The 23,689-nt window shown below is 57.5% G+C and overlaps 1 protein-coding gene across 3 annotated transcripts in view; it reads left to right on the top strand.

Annotated features, from left to right (window-relative positions):
* Window positions 1–23,689, top strand: part of nrde2 (NRDE-2, necessary for RNA interference, domain containing) — a 109,630-nt gene that overhangs the window by 62,023 nt on the left and 23,918 nt on the right. For all 3 annotated transcript variants that reach the window (XM_059961201.1, XM_059961209.1, XM_059961216.1), the window contains 4 exons: window positions 1,865–2,251; window positions 3,202–4,121; window positions 5,612–5,750; window positions 6,249–6,320. In XM_059961201.1, coding sequence (XP_059817184.1) covers window positions 1,865–2,251; window positions 3,202–4,121; window positions 5,612–5,750; window positions 6,249–6,320 — 1,518 coding nt within the window. The remainder of the gene's footprint in view (window positions 1–1,864; window positions 2,252–3,201; window positions 4,122–5,611; window positions 5,751–6,248; window positions 6,321–23,689) is intronic.

Consider the following 23,689-nt stretch of genomic DNA (forward strand, 5'->3'; position numbering starts at 1 on the left):
GCAGCTCCAGGACCTCCCCGTGGGCCCAGGTGAGAGGACCCTACTCTGTGACGTCGCCACCGGCCAGCCCCATCCAGTCGTCCCGACAGCATGGCGGCGCCGCTTTTTCGACTCCATTCATAACTTGGCACATCCCTCCATCCGGACAACTGTTTGGCACGGACTCCGCAAACAGGTCAGTGAATGGGCCAAAACGTGCATGCACTGCCAGACGGCCAAGGTGCAGCGGCACACCAAAGCCCCACCGCAGCAGTTCCATCCCGCCCACCGGCGTTTCGACCACATTCATGTGGATATCGTAGGCCCCCTGCCAGTGTCGCGCGGAGCGCGTTACCTCCTGACTATCGTGGACCGGTTCACAAGATGGCCAGAGGCGGTCCCGCTCACCGACACCACCTCCGAATCTTGCGCCCGAGCCCTGATCGCCACCTGGATATCTCGCTTTGGTGACCCGGCCCACATTACCTCCGACAGAGGCGCCCAGTTCACCTCCAGCCTGTGGTCAGCTATGGCCAGCCTTTTGGGGACTCAGCTGCACCACACAACTGCCTACCACCCACAGTCGAACGGGCTAGTGGAGCGTTTCCACCGTCACCTGAAGTCGGCCCTCATGGCCCGCCTGCGAGGAGCTAACTGGGCGGACAAGCTTCCCTGGGTCCTACTCGGCATCCGCACAGCGCCCAAGGACGACCTGCACGCCTCGTCGGCCGAGTTGGTATACGGCGCGCACCTGGTCGTCCCCGGGGAGTTCCTACCAGCCCCAAGGGGGCAAGAGGAAGAACCCGCAGCAGTCCTGGGCAGACTACGCGAGAAGCTCGGTAACCTGGCCCCCATACCCACTTCACAGCACGGGCAGCACCCGACCTGCGTACCCAAAGACCTACAGAACTGTAAGTTTGTGTTTGTACGAAGGGGCGGGCATCGGCCACCGCTGCAGCGGCCATACGAGGGGCCGTTTATGGTGCTCCGGAACAACGGGTCCATGTTCGTGCTGGACGTTGGGGGGAAGAGGAGGTTTTCACGGTGGACCGCCTCAAACCGGCCCATGTGGACCTGGCGCAACCGGCCGAGTTTCCGGCGCCTCAGCGCAGAGGCTGACCTCCGAAGCAGGTTCTGGCCCAGACTGTGGACATTGGGAGGTGTATCGCCGGTTCTGGGGGGGGGGGGGGTTATGTGGCGACCCATTTCCTAGCGTATCCGAACCGACTCACAATTAGATAGCCTACGGGGGTTTGCGAGCACAGAGCTTTGGAGCCTCTGCGCCATGGGGGGCCGGTTGACAGAGGCTTAAAAGTGAGGCTGAAGTTTTCGAATAAAGTTTTTTCCTTCGACTGCAGTTACCGACTCCGTGTCGTAATTTTAGCGCTGCATGTAGCACACCGCTACAGTGTAAAGTTTTTGTTTTAATAGCCTTATAGCACTTTGCAGAAGGGAGCTTTTGCAAAAAGCAGTTTGCAGGGTAGGTAGCATCTGCCATAATTTTCCTGCTGCTTCCTCATCCTGGCCACATACAGGTCCTGCAGTGATGGTGGATTGCAGCCAATGATCTTTCCTACTGACCTGAGAGTTGCTGTAGTTTCTGTATATTGTGGCTGATGTGAGGATGCTCTCTATGATGGCAGTGTAGGATTGCACCAGTATGTTCTAGGAACAATAGAATTTCACCAGCTGTCACAAGAAGTGCATCCTCTGCTGAGGCTTTTTATGAATGAAGGAGGTATGGTTCCCCCACATGAGGTTCTGTGAAATAATGATGCCTGGGAACCTGAATGTTGACACTGTGTTAATGATGGTCAGAATACTCTCCACAGTACATGTGTAGAAGTTTGCTGGAGTCACCAACGGTTTTCCTTCTATTTGTCAGGTGCTGTTCGATGACATTGGTCCCTCGATGTTCAGGATCTCCAAGCCAGAGCTGAAATTCCAGCTCATGGCCTCTTTTTTGCAGTTCCTGGGCATTCCAGCAGAGGGCGCCCTCCCCCGCTCCTGCCTGAACCTGGCGCTGGATGAACCAGCCCTCTTCAGCAGCGGATCAGATGGCAAGAGGCTTCTGGACTGCTTGGATCTGCCCACCTCTGGGGTTGGCTGTGTCGGATTTATAGCTGCCGAGCCCAGGCGGAGAAGGGCGGCTGGGCACTGCAGGGCCGGAGAGGACTTCATCCGGGTTGTGTTTCAACAAGCGATGCCTCACTTTTCCGGGCAAGAGCGGTCAGAGTTGATACGGAGCTGGCTGCTGTATGAGAAGTCCAAGGTAGGGTCAGGAACATGGGAGATTCCCATGTTTCCTTATCATGTATAAGCAGGCAATTTTGGCCCATCAAGTCTGTCAGGGTCACAGAGCAATCCCATTTATTTAATTTTTATTTAGAGATACAGCACAGTAGCAGGTCCTTCGAGCCCAATGTAACCAATTAACCTACTAACTCCAAACAAATTTGAAATGTGGGAGGAAACCAGAGCAAATGGAGGAAACCCACATGTTCATAAAGAGAACATACACACTCCTTACAGCCAGCAGTGGAATTGAACCTGTCTCTCTGGCACTATAATAGAATTATACTAACTGCTAAACTACTACACACTGACTTCCCCTGTAATCGACTGCCCTTACAAACCCAGGAATGATTCCCCACCCCTCCTACCTCTCACTAGGGGCAATTTACAGCAGCCAATTGACCCAGCAATCCACATGTTGTTGGGATGTGGGAGGAAACTAGAGCACCCAGGGGTGCTGGGAGGAACCGCCACAGGATGAACGTGGTGGTATGGTAGCATAGCGGTTGATATTACGCTATTACTGCGCCAGTGACCCGGGTTCAGTTCCGCAGCTGTCTGTATGGACTTTGTGACTGTGTGGGTTTTTTCTGGATGTCCTGGTTTCCTCCCACATGCCAAAAGATATAGTGGGAGGACATGGGTGTAATACCAATACCAATACCCGTAAGTTTGAGCAACACATAGAAAATGCTAGTGGAACTCAGCAAGCCCGGCAGCATTGATGGAGGAGGAAAAAGAATAAATTTTTTTAGTCTGAGACCCTGAGTTTGAAATCTCCGCAATCCCTCGTCATTTAGTGATACCGTCTGGGATTCAGTGGGGGATGATCTTGTGCCTCGGATGAAATCCATTTGTGTTGGTTGTGTCCAGTTGATTCGTCTCCTGATAATAGCTGTGAGTTAATCCTTCACCCTCCCTCCCCAGGTGATACAGAACCTGCAGCTTGGGAACAAGAGGCTGAAATCTCAAGGGAAGAGGAGCAAGAAACTGGCAAAAAACCTTCTGAAGGAATCAGAGAACAGGAACGATTTGGCCCTCTGGAAAGAGTATGCCCACTTGGAGTGGCTACTGGGCAACGTGGAGGACTCGCGAAGGGTCTTCGACACTGCCCTCACGATGGCCGCTGCTCAGGGTCTGACCAGCTCCTCTCTGTGTGACCTGTGCCTCCTGTACGCCTCGCTGGAGCTGGAGTTAATGGGGGGCCTGGAAGGAGTAGTGTCATGCCGCGCGCTCTATGTCCTGACTCGATTTGCCCAGGGAAATGGCTACTCACCTTACTGCGGAGAGGTGCCGCCAGTTAACGTGCTCAAAGCCCGGAAGAGTTACGAACATGCTTACCAGCACTGCTTATCCAGTGAAATTCCACCACAGGGTGCCTGGGAAAGACCTGAGGGAGCTGCTCACCTAGTGACCCTGGTAGCGTGCTTTGCTCTCTTCCAGTACCTGACAGTGGGAATTCAGGCTGCCGATGCACTTTACAGACAGGCTTCTGAAAGGCTCATCGGCCCCCGCTCATCGACTGAAGTGAAACTCTCCAGCGCCGGGCCTTCTGCCTCTGAACGCCTGGCCACAATGCACGTGGCGCTGCTGAGGTTCCACATGAAGGTTGGCGTCTATCCCTTGCGTCCCCTCTGCGAAACGCTTGCTGGTGCTTTGCAGCGGTTTCCCAGCAACCCTGATCTCTGGAGGTTCTACGTACAGGTTGAAAACAGGTCACACAATGGCAGCAGAGCCCGAAAGTTCTTCGACCGCCTGACCAGGGCCACAAAAGACATTGTGTTACCCTGGTTATTCGCAATCCATGCCGAAGAGCAGAGGAAGGAACGGGTTGACACTATCCAGAGGTGAGAATAGTCCTCAACTCTCATAGAAGGTGAATATAGAAAATTCGAAGTATAACATATCCTTGGTGGCCATTTTATTATGAATCCCCTGTACCTATTCGTTTTCTTCTGCTGCTGTAGCCCGTTCACTTCAAGGTTCAATGTGTTGTGCATTCAGAGATGCTCTTCTGCACACCACTGTTGTAATGTGTGGTTATTTGAGTTACTGTCGCCTTCCTGTCAGCTTGAACCAGTCTGCCCTTTCTCCCCTGACCTCTCATTAACAACACATTTTCACCCACACAACTGCTGCTCTCTGAACATTTTCTGTTTAAGCACCATTCTCTGTAAAGTGTAGAGACATGTTGTGCATGAAAATCCCAGGAGATCAGCAGTTTCTGAAATACTCAAACCACCCCATCTGGCACCACAATCAATCCACGGCCAAAGTCATGTAGATCACATTTCTTCCCCATTCTGATGTTCGGTCTGAACATCAACTGAACTTTGCATTGAGTTGCTACCACATGATTGGCTGTTCGGATATCTGAATTCATGAGCAGGTACACCTAACAAAGTGTAGAACAAAGTCAGCACAGTAAAGGCCCTTTGGCCCACAAAATTGTGCTGACCTTTTAACCTCAAATATCAATGTAAGTCTTCCCTCCTTTACAGTCCTCCTTTTTTTTATTTTATCCACACCCCATCTAACAGTCTCTGAAATGTCCCTCTACCACCGTCCCTGGCAACATGTCCCCATAGCTTTGTGTAAAAAACAACTAACCTCTGATACCACCCCCATACTTACCTCCAATCACCTTAAAGTTATTCCCCTTCGTATTAGCCATTTCCACCCTGGGAAAATATCTGGCTGTTCACTCTGCTTATGCCTCTTAACATCTTGTACACCTCTATCCAGTCATCTCTTGTCCTCCTTCAGTCCAAAGAGAAAAGCCTTCACCCAGCCTCTCCTCATAAGACGTGATCTCCAATTTAAGAAACATCTTGGTAAATCTTCTTGACAATTGAAAATTACTACAGCTGCAGGCTAGACATGTCAGGTACCTGAGGGCATTAGCTTTTAGGTGAGGGGTCAAATTTAAAGGAGACATGTGGGACAAGTTTTCACACAGAGAGTGGTGGCTGCCAGTGCTGGAGGTGGAAGAAGGTATGGTAGTGGCATTTAAGAAGGCTTTTAGATAGGCACATGGATATGGAGGGATATGGATCATGTATAGGCAGGAGGGATTATTTTAATTTAGCATCATGCTAATCACAGATATTGTGGGCCGAAGGATCTGTTTCTGTGCTGAACTGATCTATGGACGGTGTTAGAAATAACTTCAGTTCTGGATGCTTCATCACAGGAAGATGTGGAGTGCACAGGATGCTGTCTCAATTAGAGGGCACATCTCCAGAGGTACCTCATTGGATGGGAAGAACTCTGGGACAATAGAAGGATAAGGATGGATACGATGCTAATTTGTTTCCTCCCCTCTCCTTCTCCTCAGGGCGAATGTTGGAATCGTACACAGCACACTGCCAGAGACGGGCCTGGTCAATCGGATTGGAGCACTGTTCGAGCACGCGGTCCAGTCTGAGGCTGGCGTGCACTGTGTTCTGCTCTGGAGGAAGTTCCTGCACTTTACGGTAGAAGTAACCTGGGATTATCACCATCATGTTGTCCACGAGCCACAGCCGCACCTTCCTTCATCCATCTCTCCTTCACCTGCCACAATCTTCCAGCTCCAGTTCCCTGGCGGGATAGATGGGAGTAGGACTCACTTGATTACTCCTTGAGAGAGATTGGGAGGGCACTCCTCAACTCTGTGCTCCCCCCTCCCTCCAGGCCTCCTCCTCACCCCTTCACCTTGTATTCCCTCACCCTCCCACCTTTGTCCCTCTTCCTGCCCCTCCCCTCCCCATCCACCCTCCAGCCCCTTCATCTGCCCCTCCCCGCAGCATTATTCATTCCACAGGCAGGTTTATGACACCGGTGGCCTAACTGACTACCGGTAGTCAAGCGATTATGTGCTCGGTGCTGTAACTGTGCGCCCCCTTCCAGTCCCGGTTTGCTACTGGGATGTTCCTGTTACTGCTGAGTTCCAGTACTAATGTGCCGTTTCTTTCCATCCTCCAACCGTGTAGTCACAGCGAGGGAATGGGGAGAGGACGAAAGGTGTGTTCTACAGGGCACTCCAGCATTGCCCGTGGGCAAAGGTAAGCCAGCAAATGAGGCTCCCTGCTTCAGCTGTTCGACCAACATTCTCAAAATGCTGGAGGAACTCGGCAGGTCAGGCAGCTTCTATGGAAAGAAATGAACTTTCGTTTTCTTGGGCCGTTGGAAAGGAAAGGGGCAGAAGGCAGAATAAGGAGGTGGTGGGGGGGAGAGAGAGGCGTACAAGCTGGCAGGTATTAGATGAAACCAGGTGAGGGAGAAGGTGGGAGGAGGGTGGACAGTCAGGAGTAATCAAGTAAGAAGCTAGGAGGTGAGAGGTGGAAGAGGTAAAGTGCTGAAAGAGGAAGAAACTAACAGAAGAGGAGAAAGGGAAGGAGAGGGGCACCAGAGGGAGGTGATGGGCAGGTGAATGGGGTAATAGAGGAACCACAGTGGGGAATGGAAAATGAGGGAGGGTGGTTACTGGAAGTCAGAGAAATCGATGTTCATGCCATCAGGTTGGAGGTTACCCAGACGGAATATTGAGGTGTTGCTCCTCTAACCTGAGTTTGGCCTCATCATGAGGAAGAGAGTAGAGGAGGCCATGTCAGAAAGTGAATGGCAAGTTGAATTGAAATGGTTGGCATCCGGGAGATCCTGCCTTTTGTGGCCAACAGACTGAAGAAGGTGCTTGACTATATTTTCAAATGCACTGGCCATCTCCCCTTGGTCAGACCCCATATGATTTTGATTGCCCAGAACCACCTTCAGACTTGGACATTGTGCATTCTGTCACCTAGAGCCAGTTGGCCCGGATTGCAGCTCACCTGGTCCTCAATTCTCATTTCCCCTGCCACCTCTGTGTATCACTGCCCACCAGCCAAGTGCCCTGCTGATTTTTCCATGCATAACTTTAGATGAAATGTTTATTTCACGGGGAACCATATGAAGATGCTTACCACCTTTTGCCAAAGGTGGGCAGCATGGTGACGCTCTGCCTCACTGCACCAGAGACCTGACACTTCCCCGACCCTGGGCAACGTCTGCCTCACTGAACCAGGGACCTGACACTTCCCCGACCCTGGGCAACGTCTGCCTCACTGCACCAGGGACCTGACACTTCCCCGACCCTGGGCAACGTCTGCCTCACTGCACCAGGGACCTGACTCTTTCCTGACCCTGGGTAACGTCTGCCTCACTGCACCAGGGACCTGACACTTTCCCGACCCTGGGCAACGTCTGTGGTTTGCACCAGGGACCTGACACTTCCCCGACCCTGGGTAACGTCTGCCTCACTGCACCAGGGACCTGACTCTTTCCTGACCCTGGGCAACGTCTGCCTCACTGCACCAGGGACCTGACACTTTCCTGACCCTGGGCAACTTCTGCCTCACTGCACCAGGGACCTGACACTTTCCCGACCCTGGGCAACGTCTGCCTCACTGCACCAGGGACCTGACACTTTCCTGACCCTGGGCAACGTCTGCCTCACTGCACCAGGGACCTGACACTTTCCCGACCCTGGGCAACGTCTGCCTCACTGCACCAGGGACCTGACACTTTCCTGACCCTGGGCAACGTCTGCCTCACTGCACCAGAGACCTGACACTTCCCCGACCCTGGGCAACGTCTGCCTCACTGCACCAGGGACCTGACACTTCCCCGACCCTGGGCAACGTCTGCCTCACTGCACCAGGGACCTGACACTTCCCCGACCCTGGGCAAAGTCTGTGGTTTGCACCAGGGACCTGACACTTTCCCGACTCTGGGCAACGTCTGTGGTTTGCACCAGGGACCTGACACTTCCCCGACCCTGGGCAACGTCTGCCTCACTGCACCAGGGACCTGACACTTCCCCAACCCTGGGCAACGTCTGCCTCACTGCACCAGAGACATGACACTTTCCTGACCCTGGGCAACGTCTGCCTCACTGCACCAGGGACCTGACACTTCCCCAACCCTGGGGAACGTCTGCCTCACTGCACCAGAGACATGACACTTTCCTGACCCTGGGCAACGTCTGCCTCACTGCACCAGAGACATGACACTTTCCTGACTCTGGGCAACGTCTGCCTCACTGCACCAGGGACCTGACACTTTCCTGACCCTGGGCAACGTCTGCCTCACTGCACCAGGGACCTGACTCTTTCCTGACTCTGGGCAACGTCTGCCTCACTGCACCAGGGACCTGACACTTTCCTGACCCTGGGCAACGTCTGTGGTTTGCACCAGGGACCTGACACTTTCCTGACCCTGGGCAACAACTGCCTCACTGCACCAGGGACCTGACACTTTCCTGACCCTGGGCAACGTCTGCCTCACTGCACCAGGGACCTGACACTTTCCTGACCCTGGGCAACGTCTGCCTCACTGCACCAGAGACCTGACACTTTCCTGACTCTGGGCAACGTCTGCCTCACTGCACCAGGGACCTGACACTTCCCCGACCCTGGGCAACGTCTGCCTCACTGCACCAGGGACCTGACACTTCCCCGACCCTGGGCAACGTCTGCCTCACTGCACCAGGGACCTGACACTTTCCCGACCCTGGGCAACGTCTGCCTCACTGCACCAGAGACCTGACACTTTCCTGACCCTGGGCAACATCTGTGGTTTGCACCAGAGACCTGACACTTTCCTGACCCTGGGCAACATCTGTGGTTTGCACCAGAGACCTGACACTTTCCTGACCCTGGGCAACGTCTGTGGTTTGCACCAGGGACCTGACACTTTCCTGACCCTGGGCAACGTCTGCCTCACTGCACCAGGGACCTGACACTTTCCTGACCCTGGGCAATGTCTGCCTCACTGCACCAGGGACCTGACACTTTCCTGACCCTGGGCAACGTCTGCAGTTTGCACCAGGGACCTGACACTTTCCCGACCCTGGGCAACATCTGTGGTTTGCACCAGAGACCTGACACTTTCCTGACCCTGGGCAACGTCTGCCTCACTGCACCAGAGACATGACACTTTCCTGACTCTGGGCAACGTCTGCCTCACTGCACCAGGGACCTGACACTTTCCTGACCCTGGGCAACGTCTGTGGTTTGCACCAGGGACCTGACACTTCCCCGACCCTGGGCAATGTCTGTGGTTTGCACCAGGGACCTGACACTTTCCTGACCCTGGGCAACGTCTGCCTCACTGCACCAGGGACCTGACACTTTCCTGACCCTGGGCAACGTCTGCCTCACTGCACCAGGGACCTGACTCTTTCCTGACTCTGGGCAACGTCTGCCTCACTGCACCAGGGACCTGACACTTTCCTGACCCTGGGCAACGTCTGTGGTTTGCACCAGGGACCTGACACTTTCCCGACCCTGGGCAACATCTGTGGTTTGCACCAGGGACCTGACACTTTCCTGACCCTGAGCAACATCTGCCTCACTGCACCAGGGACCTGACACTTTCCTGACCCTGGGCAACGTCTGTGGTTTGCACCAGGGACCTGACACTTTCCTGACCCTGGGCAACGTCTGCCTCACTGCACCAGGGACCTGACACTTTCCCGACCCTGGGCAACGTCTGCCTCACTGCACCAGGGACCTGACACTTTCCCGACCCTGGGCAATGTCTGCCTCACTGCACCAGGGACCTGACACTTTCCTGACCCTGGGCAACGTCTGCCTCACTGCACCAGGGACCTGACACTTCCCTGACCCTGGGCAATGTCTGCCTCACTGCACCAGAGACATGACACTTTCCTGACTCTGGGCAACGTCTGTGGTTTGCACCAGGGACCCGACACTTCCCCGACCCTGGGCAACGTCTACCTCACTGCACCAGGGTCCTGACACTTCCCCGACCCTGGGCAACGTCTGCGGTTTGCACCAGAAACCTGACACTTTCCTGACCCTGGGCAACGTCTGCCTCACTGCACCAGGGACCTGACACTTTCCCGACCCTGGGCAATGTCTGCCTCACTGCACCAGAGACCTGACACTTTCCTGACCCTGGGCAATGTCTGCCTCACTGCACCAGAGACCTGACACTTTCCTGACCCTGGGCAACGTCTGCCTCACTGCAGCAGGGACCTGACACTTTCTCCACCCTGGGCAACGTCTGCGGTTTGCACCAGAAACCTGACACTTTCCCGACCCTGGGCAATGTCTGCCTCACTGCACCAGAGACCTGACACTTTCCCGACCCTGGGCAACGTCTGCCTCACTGTACCAGGGACCTGACACTTTCCCGACCCTGGGCAACGTCTGCCTCACTGCACCAGGGACCTGACACTTTCCTGACCCTGGGCAACGTCTGCCTCACTGCACCAGGGACCTGACACTTTCCCGACCCTGGGCAACGTCTGTGGTTTGCACCAGGGACCTGACACTTCCCCGACCCTGGGCAACGTCTGTGGTTTGCACCAGGGACCTGACACTTCCCCGACCCTGGGCAACGTCTGTGGTTTGCACCAGGGACCTGACACTTTCTCAACCCTGGGCAACGTCTGCCTCACTGCACCAGGGACCCGACACTTTACGGACCCTGGGCAACGTCAGTGGTTTGCACCAGAGACCTGACACTTCCCCGACCCTGGGCAACGTCTGTGGTTTGCACCAGGGACCTGACACTTCCCCGACCCTGGGCAACGTCTGTGGTTTGCACCAGGGACCTGACTCTTTCCTGACCCTGGGCAACGTCTGCCTCACTGCACCAGGGACCTGACACTTTACGGACCCTGGGCAACGTCTGCCTCACTGCACCAGTGACCTGACTCTTTCCTGACCCTGGGCAATGTCTGCGGTTTGCACCAGGGACCTGACACTTTCCTGACACTGGGCAACGTCTGCCTCACTGCACCAGGAACCAGACACTTTCCTGACCATGGGCAATGTCTGCCTCACTGCACCAGGGACCTGACACTTCCGCGACCCTGGGCAACGTCTGTGGTTTGCACCAGGGACCTGACACATTCCCCGACCCTGGGCAACGTCTGTGGTTTGGACCAGGGACCTGACACTTCCCCGACCCTGGGCAACGTCTGTGGTTTGCACCAGGGACCTGACACTTTCCTGACTCTGGGCAACGTCTGCCTCACTGCACCAGGGACCTGACAGTTTCCTGACCCTGGGCAATGTCTGCCTCACTGCACCAGGGACCTGACACTTTCCTGACCCTGGGCAACGTCTGCAGTTTGCACCAGGGACCTGACACTTTCCCAACCCTGGGCAACATCTGTGGTTTGCACCAGAGACCTGACACTTTCCTGACCCTGGGCAACGTCTGTGGTTTGCACCAGGGACCTGACACTTCCCCGACCCTGGGCAATGTCTGTGGTTTGCACCAGGGACCTGACACTTTCCTGACCCTGGGCAACGTCTGCCTCACTGCACCAGGGACCTGACACTTTCCTGACCCTGGGCAACGTCTGCCTCACTGCACCAGGGACCTGACTCTTTCCTGACTCTGGGCAACGTCTGCCTCACTGCACCAGGGACCTGACACTTTCCTGACCCTGGGCAACGTCTGTGGTTTGCACCAGGGACCTGACACTTTCCCGACCCTGGGCAACATCTGTGGTTTGCACCAGGGACCTGACACTTTCCTGACCCTGAGCAACATCTGCCTCACTGCACCAGGGACCTGACACTTTCCTGACCCTGGGCAACGTCTGTGGTTTGCACCAGGGACCTGACACTTTCCTGACCCTGGGCAACGTCTGCCTCACTGCACCAGGGACCTGACACTTTCCCGACCCTGGGCAACGTCTGCCTCACTGCACCAGGGACCTGACACTTTCCCGACCCTGGGCAACGTCTGCCTCACTGCACCAGTGACCTGACACTTTCCTGACCCTGGGCAACGTCTGCCTCACTGCACCAGGGACCTGACACTTCCCTGACCCTGGGCAATGTCTGCCTCACTGCACCAGAGACATGACACTTTCCTGACTCTGGGCAACGTCTGTGGTTTGCACCAGGGACCCGACACTTCCCCGACCCTGGGCAACGTCTGCCTCACTGCACCAGGGTCCTGACACTTCCCCGACCCTGGGCAACGTCTGCGGTTTGCACCAGAAACCTGACACTTTCCTGACCCTGGGCAACGTCTGCCTCACTGCACCAGGGACCTGACACTTTCCCGACCCTGGGCAATGTCTGCCTCACTGCACCAGAGACCTGACACTTTCCTGACCCTGGGCAATGTCTGCCTCACTGCACCAGAGACCTGACACTTTCCTGACCCTGGGCAACGTCTGCCTCACTGCAGCAGGGACCTGACACTTTCTCCACCCTGGGCAACGTCTGCGGTTTGCACCAGAAACCTGACACTTTCCTGACCCTGGGCAACGTCTGCCTCACTGCACCAGAGACCTGACACTTTCCCGACCCTGGGCAATGTCTGCCTCACTGCACCAGAGACCTGACACTTTCCCGACCCTGGGCAACGTCTGCCTCACTGTACCAGGGACCTGACACTTTCCCGACCCTGGGCAACGTCTGCCTCACTGCACCAGGGACCTGACACTTTCCTGACCCTGGGCAACATCTGCCTCACTGCACCAGGGACCTGACACTTTCCCGACCCTGGGCAACGTCTGTGGTTTGCACCAGGGACCTGACACTTCCCCGACCCTGGGCAACGTCTGTGGTTTGCACCAGGGACCTGACACTTTCTCAACCCTGGGCAACGTCTGCCTCACTGCACCAGGGACCCGACACTTTACGGACCCTGGGCAACGTCAGTGGTTTGCACCAGAGACCTGACACTTACCCGACCCTGGGCAACGTCTGTGGTTTGTACCAGGGACCTGACACTTCCCCGACCCTGGGCAACGTCTGTGGTTTGCACCAGGGACCTGACTCTTTCCTGACCCTGGGCAACGTCTGCCTCACTGCACCAGGGACCTGACACTTTACGGACCCTGGGCAACGTCTGCCTCACTGCACCAGGGACCTGACTCTTTCCTGACCCTGGGCAATGTCTGCGGTTTGCACCAGGGACCTGACACTTTCCTGACACTGGGCAACGTCTGCCTCACTGCACCAGGAACCTGACACTTTCATGACCCTGGGCAATGTCTGCCTCACTGCACCAGGGACCTGACACTTCCGCGACCCTGGGCAACGTCTGTGGTTTGCACCAGGGACCTGACACATTCCCCGACCCTGGGCAACGTCTGTGGTTTGGACCAGGGACCTGACACTTCCCCGACCCTGGGCAACGTCTGTGGTTTGCACCAGGGACCTGACACTTTCCTGACTCTGGGCAACGTCTGCCTCACTGCACCAGGGACCTGACACTTTCCTGACCCTGGGCAACGTCTGCGGTTTGCACCAGGGACCTGACACTTTCCTGACCCTGGGCAACGTCTGCCTCACTGCACCAGAGACCTGACACTTTCCCGACCCTGGGCAACGTCTGCCTCACTGCACCAGAGACCTGACACTTTCCTGACCCTGGGCAACATCTGCCTCACTGTACCAGGGACCTGACACTTTCCCGACCCTGGGCAACGTCTGCCTCACTGTACCAGGGACCTGACACTTTCCCGACCCTGGGCAACGTCTGTGGTTTGCACCAGAGACCTGACACATTCCTGACCCTGGGCAACGTCTGTGGTTTGCACCAGGGACCTGACACTTCCCCAACCCTGGGCAACGTCTGTGGTTTGCACCAGGGACCTGACACTTTCCTGACCCTGGGCAATGTCTGCCTCACTGCACCAGGGACCTGACACTTTCCTGACCCTGGGCAACGTCTGCCTCACTGCACCAGAGACCTGCCACTTTCCTGACCCTGGGCAGCATCTGTGGTTTGCACCAGGGACCTGACACTTTCCTGACCCTGGGTAACGTCTGCCTCACTGCACCAGGGACCTGACACTTTCCCGACCCTGGGCAACGTCTGTGGTTTGCACCAGGGAACTGACTCTTTCCTGACCCTGGGCAACGTCTGCCTCACTGCACCAGGGACCTGACACTTTCCTGACCCTGGGCAACGTCTGTGGTTTGCACCAGGGACCTGACACTTTCCTGACCCTGGGCAATGTCTGTGGTTTGCACCAGGGACCTGACACTTTCCTGACCCTGGGCAACGTCTGCCTCACTGCACCAGGGACCTGACACTTTCCCGACCCTGGGCAGCATCTGTGGTTTGCACCAGGGACCTGACACTTTACGGACCCTGGGCAACATCTGCCTCACTGCACCAGGGACCTGACACTTTCCCGACCCTGGGCAAAGTCTGTGGTTTGCACCAGGGACCTGACACTTCCCCGACCCTGAGCAACGTCTGTGGTTTGCACCAGGGAACTGACTCTTTCCTGACCCTGGGTAACGTCTGCCTCACTGCACCAGGGACCTGACACTTCCCCGACCCTGAGCAACGTCTGTGGTTTGCACCAGGGAACTGACTCTTTCCTGACCCTGGGCAACGTCTGCCTCACTGCACCAGGGACCTGACACTTTCCTGACCCTGGGCAACGTCTGCCTCACTGCACCAGGGACCTGACACTTTCCTGACCCTGGGCAACGTCTGCCTCACTGCACCAGGGACCTGACACTTTCCTGACCCTGGGCAATGTCTGCGGTTTGCACCAGGGACCTGACACTTTCCCGACCCTGGGCAACGTCTGCCTCACTGCACCAGGGACCTGACACTTTCCCGACCCTGGGCAACGTCTGCGGTTTGCACCAGGGACCTGACACTTTCCTGACACTGGGCAATGTCTGCCTCACTGCACCAGGGACCTGACACTTCCCCGACCCTGGGCAACGTCTGTGGTTTGCACCAGGGACCTGACACATTCCCCGACCCTGGGCAACGTCTGTGGTTTGGACCAGGGACCTGACACTTCCCCGACCCTGGGCAACGTCTGTGGTTTGCACCAGGGACCTGACACTTTCCTGACTCTGGGCAACGTCTGCCTCACTGCACCAGAGACCTGACACTTTCCTGACCCTGGGCAACGTCTGCCTCACTGCACCAGGGACCTGACACTTTCCTGACCATGGGCAACGTCTGTGGTTTGCACCAGGGACCTGACACATTCCCCGACCCTGGGCAACGTCTGCCTCACTGCACCAGGGACCTGACACTTTCCTGACCCTGGGCAACGTCTGCCTCACTGCACCAGGGACCTGACACTTTCCTGACCCTGGGCAATGTCTGTGGTTTGCACCAGGGACCTGACACTTTCCCGACCCTGGGCAACGTCTGCCTCACTGCACCAGGGACCTGACACTTTCCCGACCCTGGGCAACGTCTGTGGTTTGCACCAGAGACCTGACACATTCCTGACCCTGGGCAAAGTCTGTGGTTTGCACCAGGGACCTGACACTTTCCAGACCCTGGGCAACGTCTGTGGTTTGCGCCAGGGACCTGACACTTTCCCGACCCTGGGCAACGTCTGCCTCACTGCACCAGGGACCTGACACTTTCCTGACCCTGGGCAACGTCTGCAGTTTGCACCAGGGACCTGACACTTTCCCGACCCTGGGCAACGTCTGCCTCACTGCACCAGGGACCTGACACTTTCCTGACCCTGGGCAACATCTGCCTCACTGCACCAGGGACCTGACACTTTCCTGACCCTGGGCAACGTCTGCCTCACTGCACCAGGGACCTGACACTTTCCTGACCCTGGGCAACGTCTGCCTCACTGCACCAGGGACCTGACACTTTCCCGATCCTGGGCAACGTCTGTGGTTTGCACCAGGGACCTGACACTTCCCCGACCCTGAGCAACGTCTGTGGTTTGCACCAGGGAACTGACTCTTTCCTGACCCTGGGCAACGTCTGCCTCACTGCACCAGGGACCTGACACTTTCCTGACCCTGGGCAACGTCTGTGGTTTGCACCAGGGACCTGACACTTCCCCGACCCTGGGCAACGTCTGCCTCACTGTACCAGGGACCTGACACTTTCCCGACCCTGGGCAACGTCTGTGGTTTGCACCAGAGACCTGACACTTTCCCGACCCTGGGCAACGTCTGCCTCACTGTACCAGGGACCTGACACTTTCCCGAACCTGGGCAACGTCTGTGGTTTGCACCAGGGACCTGACACTTCCCCGACCCTGGGCAACGTCTGTGGTTTGCACCAGAGACCTGACACATTCCTGACCCTGGGCAATGTCTGTGGTTTGCACCAGGGACCTGACACTTCCCCGACCCTGGGCAACGTCTGTGGTTTGCACCAGGGACCTGACACTTTCCTGACCCTGGGCAATGTCTGCCTCACTGCACCAGGGACCTGACACTTTCCCGACCCTGGGCAACGTCTGTGGTTTGCACCAGAGACCTGACACATTCCTGACCCTGGGCAAAGTCTGTGGTTTGCACCAGGGACCTGACACTTCCCCGACCCTGGGCAACGTCTGTGGTTTGCACCAGGGACCTGACACTTTCCTGACTCTGGGCAACGTCTGCCTCACTGCACCAGGGACCTGACACTTTCCTGACCCTGGGCAACGTCTGCGGTTTGCACCAGAGACCTGACACTTTCCTGACCCTGGGCAACGTCTGCCTCACTGCACCAGAGACCTGACACTTTCCTGACCCTGGGCAACGTCTGCGTTTTGCACCAGGGACCTGACACTTTCCTGACCCTGGGCAACGTCTGCCTCACTGCACCAGAGACCTGACACTTTCCGGACCCTGGGCAACGTCTGCCTCACTGCAGCAGGGACCTGACACTTTCCTGACCCTGGGCAACGTCTGCCTCACTGCACCAGAGACCTGACACTTTCCGGACCCTGGGCAACGTCTGCCTCACTGCAGCAGGGACCTGACACTTTCCTGACCCTGGGCAACGTCTGCCTCACTGCACCAGAGACCTGACACTTTCCTGACCCTGGGCAACGTCTGCCTCACTGCACCAGAGACCTGACACTTTCCTGACCCTGGGCAACGTCTGTGGTTTGCACCAGGGACCTGACACTTCCCCGAGCCTGGGCAACGTCTGCCTCACTGCACCAGAGACCTGACACTTTCCTGACCCTGGGCAACGTCTGCCTCACTGCAGCCGGAACCTGACACTTTCCCGACCCTGGGCAACGTCTGCCTCACTGCACCAGAGACCTGACACTTTCCTGACCCTGGGCAACGTCTGCCTCACTGCACCAGAGACCTGACACTTTCCTGACCCTGGGCAACGTCTGTGGTTTGCACCAGGGACCTGACACTTCCCCGACCCTGGGCAACGTCTGCCTCACTGTACCAGGGACCTGACACTTTCCCGACCCTGGGCAACGTCTGTGGTTTGCACCAGAGACCTGACACTTTCCCGACCCTGGGCAACGTCTGCCTCACTGCACCAGAGACCTGACACTTTCCTGACCCTGGGCAACATCTGCCTCACTGTACCAGGGACCTGACACTTTCCTGACCCTGGGCAACATCTGCCTCACTGTACCAGGGACCTGACACTTTCCCGACCCTGGGCAACGTCTGCCTCACTGCACCAGGGACCTGACACTTTCCCGACCCTGGGCAACGTCTGCCTCACTGCACCAGAGACCTGACACTTTCCTGACCCAGGGCAACGTCTGCGGTTTGCACCAGGGACCTGACACTTTCCTGACCCTGGGCAACGTCTGCCTCACTGCACCAGAGACCTGACACTTTCCGGACCCTGGGCAACGTCTGCCTCACTGCAGCAGGGACCTGACACTTTCCTGACCCTGGGCAACGTCTGCCTCACTGCACCAGAGACCTGACACTTTCCTGACCCTGGGCAACGTCTGTGGTTTGCACCAGGGACCTGACACTTCCCCGACCCTGGGCAACGTCTGCCTCACTGCACCAGAGACCTGACACTTTCCTGACCCTGGGCAACGTCTGCCTCACTGCAGCCGGGACCTGACACTTTCCCGACCCTGGGCAACGTCTGCCTCACTGCACCAGAGACCTGACACTTTCCTGACCCTGGGCAACGTCTGCCTCACTGCACCAGAGACCTGACACTTTCCTGACCCTGGGCAACGTCTGTGGTTTGCACCAGGGACCTGACACTTCCCCGACCCTGGGCAACGTCTGCCTCACTGTACCAGGGACCTGACACTTTCCCGACCCTGGGCAACGTCTGTGGTTTGCACCAGAGACCTGACACTTTCCCGACCCTGGGCAACGTCTGCCTCACTGCACCAGAGACCTGACACTTTCCTGACCCTGGGCAACATCTGCCTCACTGTACCAGGGACCTGACACTTTCCTGACCCTGGGCAACATCTGCCTCACTGTACCAGGGACCTGACACTTTCCCGACCCTGGGCAACGTCTGCCTCACTGTACCAGGGACCTGACACTTTCCCGACCCTGGGCAAAGTCTGTGGTTTGCACCAGAGACCTGACACATTCCTGACCCTGGGCAACGTCTGTGGTTTGCACCAGGGACCTGACACTTCCCCAACCCTGGGCAACGTCTGTGGTTTGCACCAGGGACCTGACACTTTCCTGACCCTGGGCAATGTCTGCCTCACTGCACCAGGGACCTGCCACTTTCCTGACCCTGGGCAGCATCTGTGGTTTGCACCAGGGACCTGACACTTTCCTGACCCTGGGTAACGTCTGCCTCACTGCACCAGGGACCTGACACTTTCCCGACCCTGGGCAACGTCTGTGGTTTGCACCAGGGACCTGACACTTTCATGACCCTGGGCAATGTCTGTGGTTTGCACCAGGGACCTGACACTTTCCTGACCCTGGGCAACGTCTGCCTCACTGCACCAGGGACCTGACACTTTCCCGACCCTGGGCAGCATCTGTGGTTTGCACCAGGGACCTGACACTTTACGGACCCTGGGCAACGTCTGCCTCACTGCACCAGGGACCTGACACTTTCCCGACCCTGGGCAACGTCTGTGGTTTGCACCAGGGACCTGACACTTCCCCGACCCTGAGCAACGTCTGTGGTTTGCACCAGGGAACTGACTCTTTCCTGACCCTGGGCAACGTCTGCCTCACTGCACCAGGGACCTGACACTTCCCCGACCCTGAGCAACGTCTGTGGTTTGCACCAGGGAACTGACTCTTTCCTGACCCTGGGCAACGTCTGCCTCACTGCACCAGGGACCTGACACTTTCCTGACCCTGGGCAACGTCTGCCTCACTGCACCAGGGACCTGACACTTTCCCGACCCTGGGCAACGTCTGCGGTTTGCACCAGGGACCTGACACTTTCCTGACCCTGGGCAATGTCTGCCTCACTGCACCAGGGACCTGACACTTCCCCGACCCTGGGCAACGTCTGTGGTTTGCACCAGGGACCTGACACATTCCCCGACCCTGGGCAACGTCTGTGGTTTGCACCAGGGAACTGACTCTTTCCTGACCCTGGGCAACGTCTGCCTCACTGCACCAGGGACCTGACACTTTCCTGACCCTGGGCAACGTCTGCCTCACTGCACCAGGGACCTGACACTTTCCCGACCCTGGGCAACGTCTGCGGTTTGCACCAGGGACCTGACACTTTCCTGACCCTGGGCAATGTCTGCCTCACTGCACCAGGGACCTGACACTTCCCCGACCCTGGGCAACGTCTGTGGTTTGCACCAGGGACCTGACACATTCCCCGACCCTGGGCAACGTCTGTGGTTTGGACCAGGGACCTGACACTTCCCCGACCCTGGGCAACGTCTGTGGTTTGCACCAGGGACCTGACACTTTCCTGACTCTGGGCAACGTCTGCCTCACTGCACCAGGGACCTGACACTTTCCTGACCCTGGGCAATGTCTGTGGTTTGCACCAGGGACCTGACACTTTCCCGACCCTGGGCAACGTCTGCCTCACTGCACCAGGGACCTGACACTTTCCCGACCCTGGGCAACGTCTGTGGTTTGCACCAGAGACCTGACACATTCCTGACCCTGGGCAACGTCTGTGGTTTGCACCAGGGACCTGACACTTTCCAGACCCTGGGCAACGTCTGTGGTTTGCGCCAGGGACCTGACACTTTCCCGACCCTGGGCAACGTCTGCCTGACTGTACCAGGGACCTGACACTTTCCTGACCCTGGGCAACGTCTGCAGTTTGCACCAGGGACCTGACACTTTCCTGACCCTGGGCAACGTCTGCAGTTTGCACCAGGGACCTGACACTTTCCCGACCCTGGTCAACGTCTGCCTCACTGCACCAGGGACCTGACACTTTCCTGACCCTGGGCAACATCTGCCTCACTGCACCAGGGACCTGACACTTTCCTGACCCTGGGCAACATCTGCCTCACTGCACCAGGGACCTGACACTTTCCTGACCCTGGGCAACGTCTGTGGTTTGCACCAGGGACCTGACACTTCCCCGACCCTGGGCAACGTCTGCGGTTTGCACCAGAGACCTGACACTTTCCTGACCCTGGGTAACGTCTGCCTCACTGCACCTGGGACCTGACACTTCCCCGACCCTGGGCAACGTCTGCCTCACTGCACCAGAGACCTGACACTTTCCTGACCCTGGGCAACGTCTGCCTCACTGTACCAGGGACCTGACACTTTCCTGACCCTGGGAAACGTCTGCCTCACTGCACCTGGGACCTGACACATTCCCCGACCCTGGGCAACGTCTGCCTCACTGCACCAGGGACCTGACACTTTCCCGACCCTGGGCAACGTCTGTGGTTTGCACCAGAGACCTGACACATTCCTGACCCTGGGCAACGTCTGTGGTTTGCACCAGGGACCTGACACTTTCCAGACCCTGGGCAACGTCTGTGGTTTGCGCCAGGGACCTGACACTTTCCCGACCCTGGGCAACGTCTGCCTCACTGTACCAGGGACCTGACACTTTCCTGACCCTGGGCAACGTCTGCAGTTTGCACCAGGGACCTGACACTTTCCTGACCCTGGGCAACGTCTGCAGTTTGCACCAGGGACCTGACACTTTCCCGACCCTGGGCAACGTCTGCCTCACTGCACCAGGGACCTGACACTTTCCTGACCCTGGGCAACGTCTGCCTCACTGCACCAGGGACCTGACACTTTCCCGATCCTGGGCAACGTCTGTGGTTTGCACCAGGGACCTGACACTTCCCCGACCCTGGGCAACGTCTGCGGTTTGCACCAGAGACCTGACACTTTCCTGACCCTGGGTAACGTCTGCCTAACTGCACCTGGGACCTGACACTTCCCCGACCCTGGGCAACGTCTGCCTCACTGCACCTGAGACCTGACACTTTCCTGACCCTGGGCAACGTCTGCCTCACTGTACCAGGGACCTGACACTTTCCTGACCCTGGGCAACGTCTGCCTCACTGTACCAGGGACCTGACACTTCCCTGACCCTGGGCAACGTCTGCCTCACTGTACCAGGGACCTGACACTTTCCTGACCCTGGGCAACGTCTGTGGTTTGCACCAGGGACCTGACACTTTCCCGACCCTGGGCAACGTCTGCCTCACTGTACCAGGGACCTGACACTTTCCCGACCCTGGGCAACGTCTGTGGTTTGCACCAGAGACCTGACACTTTCCCGACCCTGGGCAACGTCTGCCTCACTGTACCAGGGACCTGACACTTTCCCGACCCTGGGCAACGTCTGTGGTTTGCACCAGGGACCTGACACTTCCCCGACCCTGGGCAACGTCTGTGGTTTGCACCAGAGACCTGACACATTCCTGACCCTGGGCAATGTCTGTGGTTTGCACCAGGGACCTGACACTTCCCCGACCCTGGGCAACGTCTGTGGTTTGCACCAGGGACCTGACACTTTCCTGACCCTGGGCAATGTCTGCCTCACTGCACCAGGGACCTGACACTTTCCCGACCCTGGGCAACGTCTGTGGTTTGCACCAGAGACCTGACACATTCCTGACCCTGGGCAACGTCTGTGGTTTGCACCAGGGACCTGACACTTCCCCGACCCTGGGCAACGTCTGTGGTTTGCACCAGGGACCTGACACTTTCCCGACCCTGGGCAACGTCTGTGGTTTGCGCCAGTGACCTGACACTTTCCTGACCCTGGGCAACGTCTGCCTCACTGTACCAGGGACCTGACACTTTCCTGACCCTGGGCAGCATCTGTGGTTTGCACCAGGGACCTGACACTTTCCTGACCCTGGGTAACGTCTGCCTCACTGCACCAGGGACCTGACACTTTCCCGACCCTGGGCAACGTCTGTGGTTTGCACCAGGGACCTGACACTTTCATGACCCTGGGCAATGTCTGTGGTTTGCACCAGGGACCTGACACTTTCCTGACCCTGGGCAACGTCTGCCTCACTGCACCAGGGACCTGACACTTTCCCGACCCTGGGCAGCATCTGTGGTTTGCACCAGGGACCTGACACTTTACGGACCCTGGGCAACGTCTGCCTCACTGCACCAGGGACCTGACACTTTCCCGACCCTGGGCAACGTCTGTGGTTTGCACCAGGGACCTGACACTTCCCCGACCCTGAGCAACGTCTGTGGTTTGCACCAGGGAACTGACTCTTTCCTGACCCTGGGCAACGTCTGCCTCACTGCACCAGGGACCTGACACTTCCCCGACCCTGAGCAACGTCTGTGGTTTGCACCAGGGAACTGACTCTTTCCTGACCCTGGGCAACGTCTGCCTCACTGCACCAGGGACCTGACACTTTCCTGACCCTGGGCAACGTCTGCCTCACTGCACCAGGGACCTGACACTTTCCCGACCCTGGGCAACGTCTGCGGTTTGCACCAGGGACCTGACACTTTCCTGACCCTGGGCAATGTCTGCCTCACTGCACCAGGGACCTGACACTTCCCCGACCCTGGGCAACGTCTGTGGTTTGCACCAGGGACCTGACACATTCCCCGACCCTGGGCAACGTCTGTGGTTTGCACCAGGGAACTGACTCTTTCCTGACCCTGGGCAACGTCTGCCTCACTGCACCAGGGACCTGACACTTTCCTGACCCTGGGCAACGTCTGCCTCACTGCACCAGGGACCTGACACTTTCCCGACCCTGGGCAACGTCTGCGGTTTGCACCAGGGACCTGACACTTTCCTGACCCTGGGCAATGTCTGCCTCACTGCACCAGGGACCTGACACTTCCCCGACCCTGGGCAACGTCTGTGGTTTGCACCAGGGACCTGACACATTCCCCGACCCTGGGCAACGTCTGTGGTTTGGACCAGGGACCTGACACTTCCCCGACCCTGGGCAACGTCTGTGGTTTGCACCAGGGACCTGACACTTTCCTGACTCTGGGCAACGTCTGCCTCACTGCACCAGGGACCTGACACTTTCCTGACCCTGGGCAATGTCTGTGGTTTGCACCAGGGACCTGACACTTTCCCGACCCTGGGCAACGTCTGCCTCACTGCACCAGGGACCTGACACTTTCCCGACCCTGGGCAACGTCTGTGGTTTGCACCAGAGACCTGACACATTCCTGACCCTGGGCAACGTCTGTGGTTTGCACCAGGGACCTGACACTTTCCAGACCCTGGGCAACGTCTGTGGTTTGCGCCAGGGACCTGACACTTTCCCGACCCTGGGCAACGTCTGCCTGACTGTACC

This window comes from Hypanus sabinus, chromosome 2, assembly GCF_030144855.1.
Source record: "Hypanus sabinus isolate sHypSab1 chromosome 2, sHypSab1.hap1, whole genome shotgun sequence".
Classification (NCBI taxonomy): domain Eukaryota; kingdom Metazoa; phylum Chordata; class Chondrichthyes; order Myliobatiformes; family Dasyatidae; genus Hypanus; species Hypanus sabinus.